Below are 22685 nucleotides of genomic sequence, written 5' to 3'. Positions count from 1 at the left end.
GTTTGAAAGCACCCAACGATTGCACATTCATTTATGCCATGTTTTTTCTTTCCACTTCATATCGTGTCCATCGATCACATAAGAATGATTATTATCCAATATTCTAGCATCAAGTCTGAATCCATATAGCAAGGTGTCAAAGCTTCACGTCACGTTGTCATTTGGTTCCCGGGAATATGTCAGGATAGGTACTAATTGAATCTTGAAAATGCTCAAATCTGTCCTAAAGCAGACATCAATGCATCCATGTTGTCTGCGGGCGTTTTCACGGCGTTCACTGATGCGTGTAATAGTGATGTTGTTTCGCTATTTCGAGAGGTCCGTATAAGAAACATAACATACACACTGCCAATACTTTTCTTTTGATAAATGCTCGGTCATTTATTTGACACATTTGTTATGAATATGCAGTACTCTTTCAAATGATATCAATGGTAAATTCGTTCACTATGCAACAAAATGTGCTTACCAATATCTTAATGAACGAATAGCTTAGAAGTTCATCGAAAATCTTCACTGAATGTTGTGCATTGATCAGTGTGCCTTTAAACAAGATAGTATTGAACTATTTGACAACCGGACTTGTCCTTGTAGTTTCCATTATTTCCACCATCATTGGAATTACAATACAATGACGTCAGCAATAACGTTGCTGACGTATGAGCTAAAGGGACAAGAACAGAGGCCTATACCAGTCTGATCTGCTGACACAGATAACCCTTTCAAACATCCTAGAGCACAGAGGACATCACATAAAGGGAGCATGTGTATTCTCAATTGTTTGGTATGTCTAGCAAGATGCTTGTTACATGGACATTGTTTATATAATCATGAACAAAGCAACATTAATTGAACCCAACAACAAACACTGCTTTCGTAGTGAAAGCATTATGTATCAGCCAGATTATGATATAAATTGTTCACATTCCAGATATAATAAAGACCAGGACTAGTTCATCTTGTACAATATGCGCAAAAGTAAGTACACGGTTTGAATAACACTGCAAACAGCATATGCACGTATTAGTGTGCAAGAAGGAGTTTGTGTGTATGTGTGTGATGCAACGCACTAGTGAATCTTTTAAGCTAATGCTTCCAGTAATAAAGGTGTTGTTTATGGCCTCGATGCCTTAAAGCCACATCGTGCGGTATTTATTTCTGTAATTATACTGTCAGAAAACGGTCGATCAAAGAAAATACCTAATTGTGGGGAGTGGAAAATCTTACGATGGATAATAAGCCGTATGTAGTTGGATCAATCCATTAAATAAGTACTTACATCGGGATAAAACGTAGATTAATCAATCGGGTTCTTTCGAGCACTGTTGGCTCTGTTTTTTGTTCTTCAAGTCTTCAAGTCTGTCTTTTTAAGCAGCGGTTCGCGGTCCCTTGAGGTATAGATAACACATTTTCTAGCTTGAAGGTGTGTGCATTCAAGTCGTTTCTCCTTGCTTTCTTTGAGATGCAAATAATTTATCTACAAGGGTGTAGAAATAATAGAACAAGCTTCATATCGAGGACTACCTCGAAGGGTGAAAGCGAAAAGGTTCTATCTCCTTCTTTATTTAATGTCACTGAGAACCTTTTCAACCCTCCACCTGTAAGACTGAACTAGCTACCTGAATTTAAGACAGAATCTACTTCAGCATCTCAGACAGCAATAACACACCCGGCATTTTGTATGTCAATACAACAGAGAAAATATACATAAGATACAACTGAATTCCAGACTTCTTCATTTTAAACGTAAGTTAGCCAAAAATTAGTGATGGAGCAGCCCCAACTCTCCATTACCCATGTAGACCATATGTTTTCCGTCTCTGTTGGTAGGTACACATTCAAAGTTGAGTTGCACCTCCAGGTGCGTCCCCTACAATGGGAAAAATTACATCCCCATACAACATGAAACGCTTTTGGTCAGTGAACGATGCAGTTGTACATAATTTATACATTAACTACGAAGGTAAGCTAGTTGGTCATAAATTCAAAATGCTTACTTCGTACGATACAATTTATAAATACACGAATTGAATATTGTTGTAGTCATAACGCGACTTCTTCCGATATTATGCTATTTCGGGCGGCGCGTGCTAAGCACTATTGTTTTATCATGGGCCAGTGAACAAGCACAATCGTCTTCGAGCCCAAAATTATGTTAGGGTCTCTGGCCCCCAGGCTACGATGGACATATTCAGGCCTTAACGCATTATGGCGAGCAGCATCCAATTATCAAACTCTATATAGTGCGTGTTTATATTATATTGTACCTTTCTTTGAAGTAGATATTTCTTTTGAAACCAAATAAAAAGTGCGCCTGCGATAAAATCGGCCTTCATACATGTAGGAAAGAAAGCCTATTGAACAACTAAATACTAAAACTTAAGACAGATATGGGACGGAAATAAATCGTGTAAACTAGCGATTCCAATCAAAAGAATTCAAGCAATAAGATACATCATATATTCTATCCAAGCATAATCATAACCTAAGTCTTTGCAGAACACTAGAGATAGAAGGAATTTATATCATCCATACTTTATGGGTCGCATTTATATAGTATTGTTTGGTTCTAAGGTCGTGGTATTCATTAGTATAAGTCGATCATACAATACCGCTAACTCACATAAAATAGTAAAAGAATGAATAACGCATTACGACCATTCTGAAAAGCAGCTTGAATTGATTTTTGAGACCATGCAACAAGTTTTTGGTATCTTTTGTAAGACGGTCGGGTGAAGCCAACAAACTATAATCAAACGTGGCCTAAGCTTGCAATAATAACAGATGAATGCGCACATAATATAATCGTTACTCGTGCATCAACAGCACTCAAAAGAGATCAAAAATATGAATGCGAATAATCCACCTCCTTTCGAAATATCATAAAATAAATGGAATATGCCAGCGTTATGTGATGAATCCAATAAAAACGGAAGACTAGAATACTGCCAATTTCTCCGATTTCTTTGAACATTGACTGTAAATTAATTGATTATGATAAAACGTTACATCATTGGGAAATAATGACACTGGAATGTCATCATTAGATGGAACATCATTGCTGTAACAGCGGAAGGCAATCAAACGTACAGTGGAAAATGAGTTTGTATTTAAATGAACATGAAATGAAATTGACATTAGGTTGTTTAATGAATGTTTGATGAATGTAAGAACGATCAGGTTTGCAATGAATCAGTGCGATAACAAAGGAACACGTTCACTCATTCCAAAGTTGAAGACAGAAAATCGAAAACCGTTTATTTTTTATAATTCTCAAAAAACATTGAATGGAAACATTGAATTATCGCCATGATACTTGGTATAGTATTTCAGCATGCAAGTCACTTGTTTCTCGTTTACGTGCAATATGACAAATGGGGATGACTTGCGATGGGGCGTAAGGTTAGAGAATGTGACTGAATAGTAGCATAGAGAGTTCAAGGCGCATAATCCCTTACGTATTGTGTCTGAGTTTGAGATTCAGTAAATGAATTTTGAAAAGTTTTCAAAATATATTTGATATAATTATTTTTAACAAAATATGTGTGTCTGATTGTAGAACAGTTTATTTGTAACAGATATAAAGCATTTTCCTTATTAATTTTGATCTTGTAAGGGTGATTTTACAACAGATTTAAATACTGCATAGATTATAAACACAGACTCAAGACCTAAGTGCATAATGGCCGAGGATCAAGTATTGATATACGTCATATTGATAACGCTTTCGGCTGTGAATAACATTTGAAAGGTATTACTATGAACTTGAAAACGGTATAACAAATATAACGCAACGCAAGCAAATATAAATTATGTTGTTGTAATATTTCATATAGAATATAGTTCACAAAATATTTTGAATTGAAAATAAACATGCGTACATAATTGATATAAACAAACCAGTTCAGACAGATTTCCTTTACAAAGACCAGACAGATTTCCTTTACAAAGACGCCAAGGAACCTGTATACAAATTACATTTTTAAATGATAATGTTCCGTGCAGGACAAGAAATTTGAAAAAAAAAATACTGACAAGAATGATGTCTTGTGGAAAAAGGTCGATTTTTTGAGATGATTCATTTGAAATTAAACAAGATTAATGGCGAAGTGAATTCATACGGTGGGCTTATGCGATGCGACTTCAATAAATCAAATGCGGAGTTCTAACTAAATTGAATCTAGATGACTGATATGGAAGTTATTTAAGTTTTGTTTAGATTGATAGTTTGATTTGAGGTTTCTATCATTCAGAGGCTGTTTTTAATCAAGCGGCCTGAATCCTATCATTGGCGATCGGGGGTTACGATCGGGGGTATGTTTGAAATAGAATTGTGGTGTATAATTGGTTTGTGAGATTTCAAATGCGTTTTCAGCTCTTGGACTACTCGTGCGTATAATGTCATCTGAAAGGGAACTGAACGATTGTTTATTCAGTGTCCATTTGACTCATTGTGGGGACATTGACAACCGTTGAATCATTTGATTAAAATTAATGAGCAACCACTTATGCTATGAAATTTTACACCAGAAACCTTTCGAAAATAAATTGATAGCTGGAATAACAAATTATTGTTAATTAGTTTTCAAAACTAAGAGTTCACTAGGGACTTTTGAAAAAGCTGGATTTTAAGTACCGTAAAAATTAGATTTAATAAACAATGCAATAACATCCATGAGTTTTCAAAAATGCATACCATTATATGTATATACAAGCGATAACAATCTGTTTCAAGATTTGACATGAAAGCAGCTCCTACTCAAAGTATTCAACGAATTTCACTTAAAGATGAGGGCCATGCACTTGAATGTGAAAATAAGCCTTCAAAAATGCTTAACCCTTTATACGAAAATAATGCTGCCCTGTGAGTGGCAACATTGTAATTTAATGAACCTAAATAAAACGAAACTACAGCCACGAAACCCAACCCCAGTATATTGATATGACATGAACCAACTCCAGTGTATTGTTATGGCATAAATACCACATATTACACCAGAAGGTAAGACATTTTCCGCATTGAATTTAAACCGGATTCCACTCGATTCTCAACAAGGCGACCCGATATCGATTCTCGGCCTGGGCGCATGCAAGTTTGGTTGGTGGTCACCAATCCGGACAAGTAGAGTTTCCCCGCGTTTTCCTGTTTCCCCCACAAACCAAGATCCCATTCCTGGGCATCATCTACCCACCAAGCGATAAATAATATAGGTTTATAAAACATTCTTCAGAATCGTGGTAAAATAGAAAAGTTAATCAAATGCGAAAAGAGTCTAAGCGACATTAAATAAAGAAGCAGTTAGATCCATATTGCGTTCACCGTTTCAATCAAACCTTGATCCTTAACGAACTGACTTCTGAAGAATAACCTACATATTCCTGATACTCTGACAGTTAGGAACAAACACGAAGCAATTTACTTTTCAAGAATGTACTTAGAAAATACTAATTCGATAACAGCCTCTCATACATCAACTAATATGTTTGTATTTTATAAAGTCTGAGATAGGAATGTATATGATATCAGATATCTGATATACAATTATATGAATTATAGATCCCTGGTATCCTCATAAGAGTTTTGTTTCATTTAACAGCCTCTTAAGTGTGAAAAAGAATATGTAAAAGGTACATCGGAATGTGTTATATGAACGAACGATATAAGGCGCGGAATGTGTATTATAAACAAGTGGTTTTGGACATGAAAGATTGCAAATTAAGTTATAACATGTCCAATCTCACATGCAATAAGGAAATCATATACATGCTGTAATAACATTAGTATCTACGCCGTGTTTTCAGTTAGTTATTAATTAGGCGCATGTGCGTTTGCTCACCAAGCCGGACAAGTTGGTTTCCTCCGGGTACGCCGTTTTCCCCCACAAAACAAGACCACTCTCTCGCATAATATCGGGCCAACGACAGTGATTGGTATAATGTTGTAATTACTTGTTTCACAATCGTTGTTAACCAAATATGTGCAACCTAAAGTTATTAAATACCTGTTAGTACCAAACAGGCAATACTACGGTGGCACAGAGGTGATATATGCAACACTTAATTCATATTGTGGCCACAGCTTTGTAACTTGTGGCCACAGCTTTGTTACTTGAGGCATCAACATACTAAGTTGTGGCCTCAACTTACTAAGTTGTGGCCTCAAGTTTCGGTCTCAAGTTACTAAGTTGTGGCCTCAAGTTACTAAGTTGCGGCCTCAAGTTACTGAGTTGTGGCCTCAAGTTACTAAGTTGTGGCCTCAAGTTACTAAGTTTTGGCCTCAAGTTACTAAATTTCTGTCTCAAGTTACAAAGTTGTGGCCTCAAGTTACTTATTGTGGCCTCAAGTTACTGAGTTGTGGCCTCAAGTTACTAAGTTGTGGCCTCAAGTTACTAAGTTGTGGCCTCAAGTTACTGAGTTGTGGCCTCAAGTTACTTATTGTGGCCTCAAGTTACTGAGTTGTGGCCTCAAGTTACGAAGTTGTGGCCTCAAGTTACTTATTGTGGCCTCAAGTTACTGAGTTGTGGCCTCAAGTTACTAAGTTGTGGCCTCAAGTTACTGAGTTGTGGCCTCAAGTTACTAAGTTGCGGCCTCAAGTTACTAAGTTGCGGCCTCAAGTTACTGAGTTGTGGCCTCAAGTTACTAAGTTTCGGCCTCAAGTTACTAAGTTTTGGCCTCAAGTTACTGAGTTGTGGCCTCAAGTTACTAAGTTGCGGCCTCAAGTTACTGAGTTGTGGCCTCAAGTTACTGAGTTGTGGCCTCAAGTTACTAAATTTCGGTCTCAAGTTACTAAGTTGTGGCATCAATTACTAAAGTGTGGCCTCAACTTACTAAGTTTTGGCCTCAACTTACTAAGTTGTGGCCTCAACTTACTAAGTTGCGACCTCAAGTTACTGAGTTGTGGCCACAAGTTACTTAGTTGCGGCCTCAAGTTACTAAGTTGCGGCCTCAAGTTACTGAGTTGCGGCCTCAAGTTACTGAGTTGTGGCCTCAACTTACTGAGTTGCGGCCTCAAGTTACTGAGTTGCGGCCTCAAGTTACTGAGTTGTGGCCTCAGCTTACTGAGTTGCAACCTCAAGTTACTGAGCTGTGGCCACAATATAAATAAAGTTTTGTGGATGTCACCTCTGTGCCACCGTACAATACCCTTTCAAAATTTGCCGAAATTAAATGCACCAGGCATCAACGTTTATTATTATTTCTGAAAATGGCTCAGAACATTGCCACGTTCATTGTTACGTCTGATACCTTAACACAGGGCAATATCATGATTGAATAAAGAAAGCAATCACTTAAATGTCACAACATATATTTTCATTAAAACATATGGCTTCATATGTTGTTTTTTTGTTTTAATCATGTGTGTTCCTCTTATATTATGATTAGGGAACAGAATCCCCTGAAACTATACAATTGGTACGGTTTCAAATGATTACTTCTTTACTGGAATGAATCAAATAGATCTGCCAAAAGCTTCATACTGAATGTGGGCGAGCCTAATACTCTGTTCCAACATTACTGCAGTATAAATTCCTAACAATTCCCTCCATAAACTGGCAAATTCAAATCTGATTGGAATTAACATGAAACTCGGCAAATATATTGATCGTCATACAGAACAAGAAAAAAAACATCTCAAGAAATCCCGGGTTTGGACATCAAATGAAATTATCCAATTTTCACGATTGGCTATTACATTTACATTAGGAAGTCATACATTTAGACGATATCAAGACAGAACGATTGTCGATAACGTACATGCTATGAAGTTGTCAATTTGCGCTTAAGTCTATGATCTAGATATATTCAAAAAGACAATTATCCAGAATGAAGCGCCATGAAAGCAAGAAGTATTAGAAGCGTCATAACATTTAGATAAATCATTATTGTGCTGCAGTAATAGAAATCCGAATACTAGAAGTGTTCTATTTGTTTTGTTCTGACTTGGCGAATTATATCCCGAAAATTAATCATAGGTACGTAGACTTGTTCACTAATGCACTATATATACCGACCTTTTTGTCGACAAAACAGGACAAAAATCTTTGTAGACTTGACTTGCCGACCAAAATAAAGCAAACACATCCAGTCAACAAGTTGACAAATCTACATGTAAACGTATTGTCATAACATAAATGTTGACGTATAACTAGCTAGTTGTGTACGTGTTTGTCCCAGGTTCGAAGATGTTTTTGATCATAAGAGTCATAAGTATTTCAAGACCTTGGTTACTCAGATGTATGTTGATTTTTAATGCATTTTAAGTACATGGTGAGGAATCATGTGACCTAAAGGGGTTCTCACATGGGTCACCAGGGATCACAACCGATGGAAAAAACAAACAAAAAAACACGAAAGTGATGTTAATTTTAAGTAACTCTTTTGGCAGAAAATATATGAAAATATTTCTTAGATTATGGACGAATATGCTATTATTCTATTTCTACACGTGTGATAAAGTTTAGATTTGCTTGTATTTTAATGATGCCATCCAATATTTCAGCGTTTCGTCGTTCTACAAAAGTCGGTAAAGTTAAAATTTAAGTCATGTGATTACTCAGCCCAAAGTAGTAAAAGTACAAATACTGGTGTTACACAGAGTGTAAATATTGAAGTAGCGGACCAGAAGCGAGGAAAGACAATGTTCATAAAACCGCCATCATGTCGCTACATCAATGAGCCTTAATATCTATTTTATACGCGCCTTGAAACACGATGACACCTTCTTTCACCGAAACCTCTATCATTACTTACACTTGGTCTTGAAAATAATTAGCTACTTGCATGCTGAATGACATCGTCTGCTTAAAATATTTACAAGATCACTTCTAGCGAAATAAGAACCCTTTTATGGTTGAAAATAAAGAACATTGTAAGGAATTAGAGTTTCAGAAAGTCAAATTGATATTGTCAATGTGGCGTTTATGACTATTAGAAGAATACTTAGCGACATTATATACCTCTATAAAGACGTTTATGTTACAATGGGATGTTTTAAAAGGGGATAGGGGTCTGTTAGACATAATTGTCGCAGATGTTAACGGAAATTTGAGAGGCCATTTATGGAAAGGTCGTCATAAAAGAAATGTTTCAGAAGACATGATTGTTATTCTTATTCAGGATTTAAGTACAATTATGATTGGGTTTCTTTTAAAATACTACAGTAAATAGAAAAGCCCGAAGTGAGGGCGAAGGATCGGTGAACCAACCGCCGCCAACGTTCTCCTGCAAACATAATCAGCAATCGTACGCTCCATGAAACATAAACTAGCGAAAACAGGAATAAAACTCAGTTCTTAATGGCCAACAACTAAGTGCCTGCACTAATAAACTGCCTATGTATATGGATGATTTACAGACAATTAAGGATAAAACAGCATACTTCATCAATGAATTATTTCTATGAAACAGGGTATATGTATTTGAAAGGCAGTGGTATTCAGAAATGGAACCTGCAAATTAATTCCCTACTTTTATTTGATGTTATTTACTGTAATAACAAGTTATTCAGTAGCAAATTAAGAAACACATACATACCAACTTGGAAAGTATTTTATCTTCAAATCAGATTCAGTATAAATGTTAGTCTTGAACATTGTGCATTTAGTTCTGGTCCCAATTTCGCCAAACTTTGCTAAAATTCATACTTGAATATAATAACTATAAATAAAAAAAAATTGTGATTATCATAAAGATAAGTCCTATTTAAAGTCTAAAAAAGCATATAATAGATAAGTAATATTACGCAAATAATGGAAACACAAAATATCAATATCACAAAAATATTAACCTCAACTCGTGTAACAAAATAAAATCATAGAATGATTTTACATTTTGGTGAATTTTCTTTTTTTGAAAGGTATTTTCTCATAGAATTTGCTGATAAATAGATTGTGTCGATAGTTCAATTCTAGAACAAATAATATACTCAAATACAGTTTTTGGCTGTAGAATATTTTCCCCTTGGAATCTTAAATAAAGGCGTTATTAAACATATTCTATGAAAGATTGCGCTTCTAAAAGGTGTAAAAAAAATAATTCTTTTATAACTTTTGATGCTATGTGATAAAACGATTTGATACTGAGATTGAGATTTGACTTATGTATTTTCGTGATAATGGAGCTAGCAGGTCATCTAAATGTACCATACAGCGGATCCTCAATGTTTGCAGTTTGTTTTGCATGTAATAAATAAATAGTTTATGTTTGTTTTCCACTAAACGTCTACCCAGCATTTATGTGTCCACCACGAACTTTAAAATTTGGACATTGGGAATTTGGGTAAGTAAATTACCGAGAAAGAGTTTCTTAGTAATACAGGTTTATCGCACCAATATGTCTGGCAGACGATCATATAAAGCTAGCATCTGATGTCTCCTTGGCAAGTCTGAAAACACTTCGTGTCTCCTGGGTCCTGATGTTGAATAACTTGATACAAAAACAACAAGAGCTTATATTCCCTTACGTTTTGAGGTGCAGTTTGAGCAACTGGCTCAGAAAAGTAAAATCTTAAATCGTTTCAAAATATATTTAATATGACTAACTTCGATAGAAGATGTGTGCGTGATTGCAGAGCAGGTTATTTGCAAATGATACAGCAAGTTCTACCATATTTCATCGCGCAAGAGAGATTTCTCAACAAAATACATATGAAAATTAGCCATGTACTTCCAGCTTTAGGATACGTAAAGCAATGTTATACAGTCCAAACACGCTATGTCCAGGTCGTTGGGACCTCGGGAAACACCTCTTTATAATGAAAATTCGATATAACTAGCATACAAACATGTCTTACTAAACCCAACATATTCGAAAAAGTTCGACATAACCAGAACATCGAGATAACAGAGTTCGATAAACAGTTTCGATTGCACTTCTAGTTTGAATTTCATTAAATGCGACTGGTTGAATGACACTCTTTACTTAAATTAAAGAAGTAGACTATAAAGTTTCCCTGCAATAGTAATAACTAATATGCTGGCGATTGACCCTACAAGTAAGGTAAATAAAACGCTGATCAATATGAAATTTAAATGTCGAAAAAAATGAGAAATGTTGCAACCAAAAGATATCGAAGAAATTCCATCGTACTGAATAGAAGAAATTATCGCAGGAATTCGATCAATAATATTTATAATGTACTTTCCGATCATTAATAGAGATTTATAAGTGTGATTAAAGTATATTTCGTTGTTTCAGTGAAATAACATCTTGATTTCTTTCACTTTTTAGGTTGCAGGCCCCCAGTCCTGCAGACCTTTATAACCGTATCTCGGAGATCGCATCGGCAGATCAACATAACATTTTTAACTTTTGACATTTACATCGAAAATACCTAGTAAGCAATCTGCTCTAATAGTTACGGACTGCGTTCTGCATATTATTTGAAGTTGTTGCCGCACACAATCCAGAATTAAGTATCGGCGCGCACAGAGCTGGGGCACAATTTTATCGACGGCATTTCCAAACTCATGTTACTTTCCAATTTAATTTTGCGCGTTTTTCTGAAAATCTACACTGAAATGTCATTTTATGTTAGGCTTATAACAAAAAGATAAAAGGTATGTTCCAGTATAAGATCGAAATATATATTTTTCATCTTGAGAACACTTATATAATTATTACACGCGACTCGTGAATATATTGAACGAACAAACAATTTTGTTCCATATATTTTCTTATAATTCACCCAATAACAATCGGTTCAAATTTGCTTACTCATGTTTCTAGTGTTTCAGCTACTATTCTTGAAGGAGCCAATGAAATCTCGTGTGTTCGTAAGCCGGAAATTCCACTTCTATTTATGATAACATACTTATATATTGCAGTCTAACTTTTCTCAATTTGTTAGCCAAATTCAATTACAAAAGCTCACTTTTGACAGGCGAGTCGATTTGTAAGCAGTAAACATGACTAGATAATGTTACTGTTTCTTGTCTGAGTTCTGACAATAAGCTTCGTTTCTGGCTTCAAAACTTGACAAACTATTTGTTCAAGAAAAAAAATGGCCCTAGATTTATTACGTCTTTATTATAATCTTGTCTCGCGTCTGTTCTTGGAAACAACTTTTATCAAGGGTGGTTCACAAGTGCTTTAAGGGAATGCATATTTACTTTATTTGTGGGTTAATTGTTATTGGAACTGCACCGGCGCTTTGTTTGTGTCTTACCAGATGACATGAATATATAGCTGCTTTAGTTTTAGGGTTACTAGATAACGGGAATATATAGATGCTTTATTTGTGGGTTACTAGATTAAGGAAATATATAGGCGCTTTATTTGTGGGTTACTAGATAACGGGAATGTATAGGCGCTTTATTTGTGGGATACTAGATAAAGGGAATATATAGGCGCTTTATTTGTGGGTTACTAGATGACGGGAATGTATAGGCGCTTTATTTGTGGGTACTAGATAACGGGAATGTACAGGCGCTTTATTTGTGGGTTACTAGATAACGGGAATGTACAGGCGCTTTATTTGTTGGCTACTAGATAACGGGAATGTACAGGCGCTTTATTTTGGGGTTACTTGATAACGGGAATGTACAGGCGCTTTATTTGGGGGTTACTAGGTAACGCAAATGTACAGGCGCTTTATTTGTGGGCTACTAGATAACGAGAATGTGCAGGCGCTTTATTTGTGGGTTATTAGAAGATAGGATAAAATAAGCATGATATTGTTGACAATGACCAATAATCCCCGAAAGCTCTGTCGCGTAGTGGTAAGAGAGTGAATACACAAAGGTCACATGGCTGATTCATTTAAGGGCGTATTAAAGTTTAACACTTTTTTTATTATAGTTCTCTTTTATAAAAAAAAAACTATTTAAAGTATTTAAATTTCTTGCTCGTACTCAATGATTATTACCAATAAAGTTAATTGTTTTCAGAGGCGTTTTGTGTTCTAAGATTTGCTATACGTTCGATGTATATGCATAGAGTCCATTCATTAAGTACACATAATACATTTGTTTGCGTCAGAAGAATTGCTTATTCAGGAACTGTGATGGGTTTCACACATGCACTAACCTTTACAACGTTATCAGCAGTAGAGGCAATATTGAAATGATCGTTTCAATCATTACAGACTATTAGCTCGTCTTTGATCAAAGGAAATTGAGAATGTTCGTTTGTAAATAGTACTAAATACGACGCCATTGCGTGTGATATCTACCCGGAGCCTAGCGTGCCAAACATACCCTAGATAAGGCCGAATCCATAAACCGGCCAATTACTGGTCAATTGATTTAATAACAGATAGTGATACATTCGGAACTCCTCTGCCATTTTTTTTCGAAAACAACCTCGGATGTATGCCGGTACATCAGTAGAAGTAGTTCGTTTTTTTTTTTAATTATATCATTAAATAAATGAAGTGTTTTAGCTTGTATTTATTGATCTAAGTTTAAATGTATTGCCAGTGAAGTGTATTATTGAAAACATAATCAAGACTCCCAAGAACTAAGTCATTGAGTTTAACTGCTGAATTAAATTACTACGCGATCTACTTGCAGCGGACTTAAACATGCCGATTTCTTGAGTATGTAAACCGTCCATATACATACGAGGTTGTTTTTGATAAAAATGGCCGAGGAGCTCCGAATGATATTGATACACATTGTGGAAGAATCCGCTTTGATTGAACGACCTTTTTGTGCCCCTAAGATGAGCATTCGGTGTGTTTCAAGGATGAATGTGTGGAATTCTGAGACAAGAGGCATTTATTATAAATGGGGAATCTTCTGGTAATTGTTCTCCGTTTCGTTCGATCATTTTAGGACGATAAGATGGTTATGATCGATTCCTAATTCACTATATTTGAATCGTATTCGCTTACTAAAGGCATCTTTATTATGGAAATCTATCGTACTTACGTTTCCCGGAATGGTTAACAGTAAAATGGAGAAAATGAGCGTTCTTGATATTCATGGCATAATAAAAAAGTTTCTTAGTTTGTCTAAGATTTGCCCGGTTGGAAAGGCGCATACAACGAATGCCAGAAATGAGCGGATGATTTATTGGAGGTGGGAAATAAATGGGTACTGTCGAAAACATTTAGCTGAAAAATGAATAACTAATTGATGTACATTAATAAGGAAGTGTTTTCTAACCTTATTATGTGATCAATTTAACAAATGTGAAAACAGCCAGCATCGTGTTGTTTTTATACTGTATATTAACGTAGTATTTATGTCAGCTGTACTGTCTAAATAACTCGATGATCAAAACACCTTAGTGGTTTAAAATTATGACGGATTTCTATATTTTTTTGCTAATTAGTCAAAACGTATAAACTGTTACGAAATGTTTGTACATAAATGAAAAATAATGTATTTGCATTTTAACATGGAAGTTTCAAGGCAATGTGTCTGCCCGTTAATACAAACTGTCAAGTAAAGCATTCAACACGGCATGTGCTTACTCCAAAAATGCCTGTAAAATACCAGATTGCTTGAAATAAAACCTGAGCTAGTGAGATAACAATATTTTTCGGGATATGCAACATTTATTTTTCATAATGTTCTTCGTTTTAATTCCCATATTTGTTGGATTGATTGCCAACATCTTAATCGTTCTAATAAAGAGGTGTGACGTTCAAAGTCTTTACAATTATTATATTTGAGAAACAAGTATCGTATAACCAGTCGCTTTTAAAAAAAATTGTACTTAAAATATAGTGTCGTAGGAAGTACACGGGTAAATTTGGTAAAACTTAAGGATAACAAGGCGGGACTGTCAGTATCAAACATAATTTTAACAACAATTTATTTGAATGTCTAAATAGAAATTAATCGTTCGCCTGGCATATATTTTTATAGATCTCCAATAACCTAGCTATGTTTAAAGTTTGTTAGTATGTTCCTACTAAAATAAATGACTTGATGCGACACAGTCGCATTACCGTTATTTTGTATAAGGATAACCCCAAAGTTTAGTGGTCTACATAATATTGTGTAAACAACCAACTAATTGGGCCCGTTACTTTTCATTGAAACCGCTTCACCTGATTAAAATCAATAACGGCTGACTGCTGATATACTGAAAACCTGAGAAATAATAACCTTCTCATTGGATAAAATATATTTATAATGATCAAACCAAGTCAATCTAAGTGGCATTTAAAATTATTCAATATTATAAATCCTTAAGTTAACACTTAATCAACGTTTCAGCCTAAAGGCCTTTATAAAATATACATAAAACAACTTTCATCTACTGTAAAATTAATTGATGTAATCAACAAAACACGTGCTGAAGGTGTTAATTACCAATCTTGAAAAACATAAATTCTGAATATGCATTATATTAAGTATATGGGAGCAAAAACTTTAGAATGACTTGAATGGCATTTCATAATTTATGGAATACTAGAAGAATGTCGAACAATTCAGTGAATTGCATATAATTGATAAACGTCCGCCAAATCATTAACGCGCTTGGATTTTGATCAACAAATGTTGGAGTTTTATAACTCTTACAGGTGACATACAAGAGGGGTGGACATTTGTGTAATCGAATAATAATTTCGTAACTAGGGAAAGTTTGATTTGTATAATAAAATACATGCAATTTTACACCAGAAGGGGTTATAATCAGTCATGAATTTATTGAAGGCTAATTAAAGGGGTTTGCGGTAAATGCTTGCGATTCGGGGGTTCCCCGGGTACAAAACAAAACAGTTTGATAACGTGAGCGATTGTGAAAGATAACGGGCAGATTGCTCATAATAAATAAAGGCTCATGTCAACCTTGAAGACATAGAGGTTAATTGTTGCTTTCATGAGTGTAAGACCGTGATATATTTCACGGGGTGAGCAGCAAAACCTATTTTCACAAGTCGCGTATTACTTTTGGTCTGGCGAGGTTAAATGTATTGCAATCTTACATCGAAACCAAAATTTTAATGTTAGGTACATGCCTACAAAGGATCTAAAATGACAGTTTATTGTAGTTTTTCAGAAAAGCGCGACAAATTGTATGCGGACTTAACGTCATTTCATGAAATTTGTGTCCCTGCCCAGTGAACGCTGATGTTTTATTTGGAATTAAAAGCGGGCTAAAATTTCAAATAAGTAAAACTTATCAAAATATTATTATATTATTATTTCACTGTTTGAATGAAATACCATTTTTATTTCACCGATGAATTTCGTTTAACGATCAGAAAGCATATAATAAAGTTGTTTACTTTATAGACTCATTTAGTTTTACTCAAAAAAATAATCACAATGTAATGTTAAAAAAACTCATTTATTGTAAGGAGAACTTTAAGTAATTATGCTTCACTATGTAGTCCATAGCAGTTTTGTTATAATTGTTATCACGGTTAAGTATAATATTCCATTATGATTTTTAATACAATATATTTTACCTGTTAATAAATATAACAAGGCATACTTCGAAAATGTTGGCATTCAACATCAAGATATTACAAAAATCACATTTATTGTTATTACAACTTAAAGCCTAATAATTAAATACATATAAAACATATCTCAGACAGCCATCCATCCATCATCTTAGCTGCAATATGTGTTTATTAATACCATTATCTATAGGACCTACCTGTTTGCATTTTGTCTACTCGTTGGAATGTTAGCATTCGAGACCACTTATAGGATCTAGAACGTCAAGGGCCAGAACCACGAAAAGTGCATATACAATTGAGATGTTTTCTCCGGAGAAAACAAAAAAACACAAACTTTCTTGAATATAATGTTAAGCACCAAAAATACAAAACAATGATTTAAAATAAAATAAATATATGACGTACCTGTGTACATGACGGCAGATAAGAGGATATAGGAATGTAATGACGTCAGACGTTTGCCCCACGTGACTAACTTCCCGGAAGTCAGTTTCAGCATCGTGTCACATACTGTGGTGTCGTGACCCTCCACGTGCGGTAACAACTATTTGATGTCGGCTACAATTATTCCTTTGATGTCAATTCCCTGGGTGACATGCTTTTATCGTTAAATGGACGAAACACTGACTCGACTGTACTCGTGTTTCAATTCTTCAAAAAGATTGCAGACGATGTATTTTCCAGTCCAAACACGTAATCGTGCACTGAATATACCACTTGCTATATGTAGCGTGTATTTATTTTTTGAAATCTTCAAATATTTTGCAAACAAATTCGTATAATGAATGGACCTCTTGTTTCAATTATTCAAATAATTTGCAGATGATTTGATCTCTGTGATCAAAACGCGTAATCGTTTAATGAATAGACAATTTGTAACATAAAAGTGTGCGCTCGTTTCAAATATGTACTGATGAGCTGTTCACTTTTCCAGACACGTGCGAGAGCAAATTTTCATGCTTTATCACTTTATCTCTCTTTCAATTTTGGCACCAAACAGCGATTTACGATGCAATTTCTTGCAATTATCTCCACTCTTTCAAACAATTTCCTACAATTATCTAGTAAAATGTATAGAGCGCCCGAATATTAGAAATGATGTTAACCTCGTTTTCCGATTTTAGTTCTCCTGAGCGTTGTAACAATAATCCATTAGAATGAATCGACTGGCTTGCACGAAGCGCTCACAAAGGCTACTACGATGTTCTTGTTTGGTTTCGATCAACTTTCCAGCGTAAATCTTTCCTTTTTGTCGATCGGTCGATAGCCTTTTTTCAAGCTCAACTAGGAAAGAACATCGTCCTGAAAGTAGAAAATACTGATGAACAAATTTATATCCATTTACCCAAGATGTAACCGATCTTTATCTGGCCTGCTGGAAACAAATCGCTCTGCTAGGAGGATTTCATATCAAAGAAATCCAATTGGCTTCTATATTCAGTTTATGTTCAACGACAGCATACACTTCTAGTTTATGCTATAAATCGTGCGTCGCTTGCCATAACTTTACTAGAGCTATCATCTGTTAAACTTGTGAATTATTACATGTAAAAACACACTTATATACAACTTAACAATCCAATTTCCTTTTCAACAGCATTAGATACAAAAGTGTCGGAAATAATTATCAACAAAAAAATTCTAGGACTTTCTCATGAACATATGCACTATTACAAAATGGAACATACATAAATCACCGCTTTTCAATTTTCACCGAAAGTCATTTATACATAGATCCGATTTGAGTGTATTCAGGAGGCTGTCTCACTTTAATATATAAATTATACACCTTTTTATCACAGTTGTTAAACAAGATCCAAAATAAAGTTGATAACTAATATTAAATGTAGACAGTCTAGATAGAGGTACAAACGAATCGAATGCATTTTAATGCGATTTTGCGTTAAACTCATTTGACCTTAAAGCTGCACAAACGCTTTATAAAAGATGCCTAGAACATCATTGTTTTTAACTTAAATATGAAAATCTGCAATCTGATTTTTCGTCAGCAGTCTTATATCACTGGTCTACATGCATTTTCGCATAAATTGGTTCGTTCCAAGACACAAAAAAAAAACAACAGTTATCAAAACGTTCAATCTGTGAGAGTGCAGCTTTAAAGACCAAAACAAGTTATTACATCAATTAGTATAGTTTTATCTGTACATAGCATATAATTATGTTTGTTTTGTTTTGATCATTAAAGTCAAATGAGTAGTTAAACGCATTAAAATTAAAAACAAATGTTTGCATCAGACCTATATAGTGCCCCTTTAATATATAAAGCATTCATCTTTTCATCATTGTTATAAATCAGGATTCAAAATTTGTTTAATAACTAAATTTAAATGATAACGCACTTCAAATAGATAACGTGTTCGCTTAATCCATTCTTCTCCGTATCTTAACACTGTGTTTGGCACCTGTTGGATACATTTTGATGAAATGATGTCAGCGAAGTTTAACGTTCCCATTGTGCGCTATCGTGATTAAAGAGACTCGCTCATGTTGTTGGATCAAATATTAGTTTTCCCCAGTAAAGCATCTGAAAACACTTATTTTATCATTCTTATACTCTATGAAATCGAAATTGCAGAAAAGTACAGTTATATCATAAAAAAAGTTTTTTGGTTTTAGTGGGATTCAAACCTCGCCGATAAAGTCAATAAAAAGTCCACACGGCCACCGGGACTTTAATAAAAATGGTAGTTATGTCGACATGTTAAGGATACATAGATAACTTCACATGATAATGTCAATCAACCAATCACGCAACACCGCAGCCGTAACTAATTTTCAATCGCGTTTTAAACGCTAATGAAAATTGTGGTCTTCAAAGACGATATTTGAACAAATATCATTATTTGCTGAAATCTTCCAGCTTTTGGTATTTTTGTTTTAACACTCCTTATGATTTGCCACACTTGCTTTCGTAATTTAAAAAAGCGCATTTTACAAACCATGAGCGAGTCACTTTAATATAGGACAGAGAACATCACCTATTGAAGGCTGACATTATGTAATATCCACAACTTCCAATTACCCGAGCACGGGGCGGTAGGTAGGATCGCATGAGAAAACAGAGATAATCTTTGTGAGTATCAGTGATAATTAACACACTAGACTCACTGTGTGGAAAATGGTTGATTGTGCTTCATTTCTTGGTTGATTTAACAGTGTTTTATGATAATTGCGTCGCGTTATCTCGTGTGCACGGTTAACCAATGCAGTTAACGATTGTTTACTATCAAAGAATAGAGGTAGCTTATCAAAGGGTATCGAGACAGTCGAGTCTGTTTGGAATGTCGAATAAGAGACTTATTGTAATACTTGCAAACTAATTATATATAGGTAATGTAATAAGAAACATTTTGTAAACAGTTTACGATAGGTATTCGCTTATTAATGTTACTGAAATGGGGTTTTTGTAATACAACTTCAAAAATATTATTAAAATTCTATTCGTAATAACTCCATATCTTTCTTATTTTCAGATACTTTATAATTAAATAAGAAACTTTTTGTTATCAATTTTAGATAGGTATTTGCTTATTAATGTTACTGAAATGTTTTTTGTAATACAACTACAAAAATATTATTAAAATTCTATTCGTAATATGTCATTCTTATTTTCAGATACTTAATAATCAAATAAGAAACTTTTTGTTAACAGTTTAAGCAAGGTACTTGCTTATTAATGATGCTGAAATGGGTTTTGTAATACTACTACAAAAGTATTATTAAAAATATATTCGAAATAACTTCTTATCTTTTTACTCTGATCTTATTAATAACCACTTGGCAAATTATCCAAATTTCTCGAAAACTCTTAAGCAATTCTTGTTTCATTCAACTAAATTAGTAAATCAAATTAGATTTTTAAACACCAACAAAAGTTTATCATAATGATCTTAAATATAACTTAAATATCTCGTAACTCTTTATTTCAAGCAAATTATACTTACACACAAGTACGGGGCTTACATTTAAATCATATCCTGTTATAAGGGACGTACAAGTGTTCGAGATATTTGGGCCTGGGATCAGGTTATGGGATTGAGGATATTTTGCAATTTTGAAATACCTTCTACCATGAACGCAACCTAGTTAAACGTCATTATATTTATATTTGTGTAAGGATGTCATTCATTCGCAATTTCATAGTTGAATACAGACAGTGTCTAAAAACCTCATTTGAATAACAAATGTAATAAAATCAGGTAAATTATATATTATTGAATTCCTCAACTGTTATGAAGCCGACCCTTAAATGATAACGTATAATTAACAAAATTATTGCATGATGGGGGTCAGACAATAAATATCCGGTTTCTCCCCTCAACTTTGTTAACAAAATATATTATTTCTTCAATAAACATTAACATTTTGATGTTAAGTCAAAGGATTGGAGATTAAAGTGTTTATATTGGCACCGTGAATAGTCGGACTGAATTAAATAATGGGGAACGAAATTGATCTCATAGTTTGTCCTACATTTGATATAGTGACGAAGGAACCAAAGGATGCAAACAAGTTCTGTATGGAGTTTAATGTCAGTACCCTTTGTGGGTTGGATTTCGTTTGTTTGTATACGTGCGCCAGAGCAAACCTAAAATCCCCTGTTTACTAGTCATAATTAATGGATTTAAGACATGCCATTATGAATAATTATACATAACACACAATGGGTGGTAATATGAAACTATTATCTATACGTAAAGAGATAATACAATACATTTTGGTTTATCGGGCTGGTATTTTCTCAACTGATTATAAATTATTTAGATGAATATCCATTTATGTCACTGTTTGTCAAAAGTCCCGCTTGTTAAAGTAGTTCTTTAGTTATTGATCTCATGAATCTGATTGGTATCGATCTTTAATGATAGGGACAAGAACAGTTAACCTCCATTAGAAATTTCAGCAAAATACCCATTATACAGCGCAAAAGGACGACTTTTACGGTGATAAATTACTATGAACGAGCGTTACGAATGCGGAGGTGAAAAGGCGGAACGCCATGTCAGAAATAGATAATAGTATTTAAACTCGCTTTCATTTCTACAAATTAAACACATTCTTGCTTTTGATAAATTGTCATTTAAAATTTAAAATGTCAATAAACGTGTTTACTCTACTTTGGTATTGAATTAAAAAGGCATTCAAATCTATTATATATACAGAGACAGGTCAACATAATACTTGAATGTTAATAAACTTTCCAAAACGACATATTTATATATTTTGAGCATAGGAATTAAACCATTTTTTTTTGTACTTTCACATTGCGCAAAATCCCTGAATAAACATTTGTTAATAACACGTTTAGAACATAATATGTTTTTTTATTGCAATAGGTTTTGTTAATATTGAACGACCACACATAAATATCCTCCACACAAAACGAGGAGCTGACAATTGCTACTTTCTTTTGGCGGGCATTATCCTGACACTATCACGCACAGTAAAGAACTGATAAGCCTCTATTCACCTATGTTGCAATCTTGAATATATTAAAGATGAAGCCGCAGGCAAGACTGAGCATAATGCAGTTGTCTAGAATACGGATAGCAATTTTTCATTAAAGACGGGTTTAGAACTGATATGAATATTTATTGAGCGCAACATTGTTTTGATGAAAGTCTAGCATTGCTATAATTAAAGTTATGGTGGCAGTAACGCTTGATTTCGTTTCAAGAACCGTGCCAAATTAATATACAAATTGCTCTTGGGTGTGTTTTCTTTATTATTATTTATAAAGAAACCCTTTTGGTACAGGTTAGAGTGCAAAAACTATTTGGAGAATGTATTGTACAACGAAATGGTAAGGAATTCGGTGTTTAAGTGAACTGGGAATGGCTGGTACATGAGTCCCGATTATGAACTGGGAATGCCTGGTACATGAGTCCCGACTATATGTAGCAGTTTTCATTGTATTATTTATATTTACCGCAGTTTTGTGATTGCCACGTGGAGGCAGTAAAATGTCGCCCAAACTCTGGTTTTTTTTTTAAAATCCCAGTCCTACAGAGACTGAGCCTGGAAGACTTTAAATTCAATTTTTCATAGTAATGTTGTCGTTTGAGCCCCCGCATTGTGCCCCAAACAGATGTGGGAGGTTTAAGTTTTTGACTACTGCGAATGTCCTTACATTAATTCAACACATTGAACCGTAGAACAAGTTTCTTATATGCACATGTAGAACACTAATACGCCCTTCATGGTGTGGCATTTGAGTAACATACGAGACTGCCGAAAGAGGTGCGGAAGTCGGCGACCATATTTCAACACTCATTATTGTGTGACAAGTTGCAACATT

The 22685-nt window shown here is 34.5% G+C and overlaps 1 protein-coding gene across 5 annotated transcripts in view; it reads right to left on the bottom strand.

Moving 5' to 3' along the window:
• Positions 1-22685, bottom strand: part of LOC128227968 (MAM domain-containing glycosylphosphatidylinositol anchor protein 1-like) — a 167117-nt gene that overhangs the window by 30948 nt on the left and 113484 nt on the right. For all 5 annotated transcript variants that reach the window (XM_052938957.1, XM_052938955.1, XM_052938959.1 and 2 more), the window contains exon 2: positions 16772-17668. In XM_052938957.1, coding sequence (XP_052794917.1) covers positions 16772-16865 — 94 coding nt within the window. In that variant the 5' untranslated portion in view covers positions 16866-17668. The remainder of the gene's footprint in view (positions 1-16771; positions 17669-22685) is intronic.

The sequence above is a fragment of the Mya arenaria genome, chromosome 3 (assembly GCF_026914265.1).
Source record: "Mya arenaria isolate MELC-2E11 chromosome 3, ASM2691426v1".
Taxonomy (NCBI): domain Eukaryota; kingdom Metazoa; phylum Mollusca; class Bivalvia; order Myida; family Myidae; genus Mya; species Mya arenaria.
Note: the sequence above shows the minus strand (reverse complement) of the source record. Positions and strands in the feature narration are given on the sequence as shown.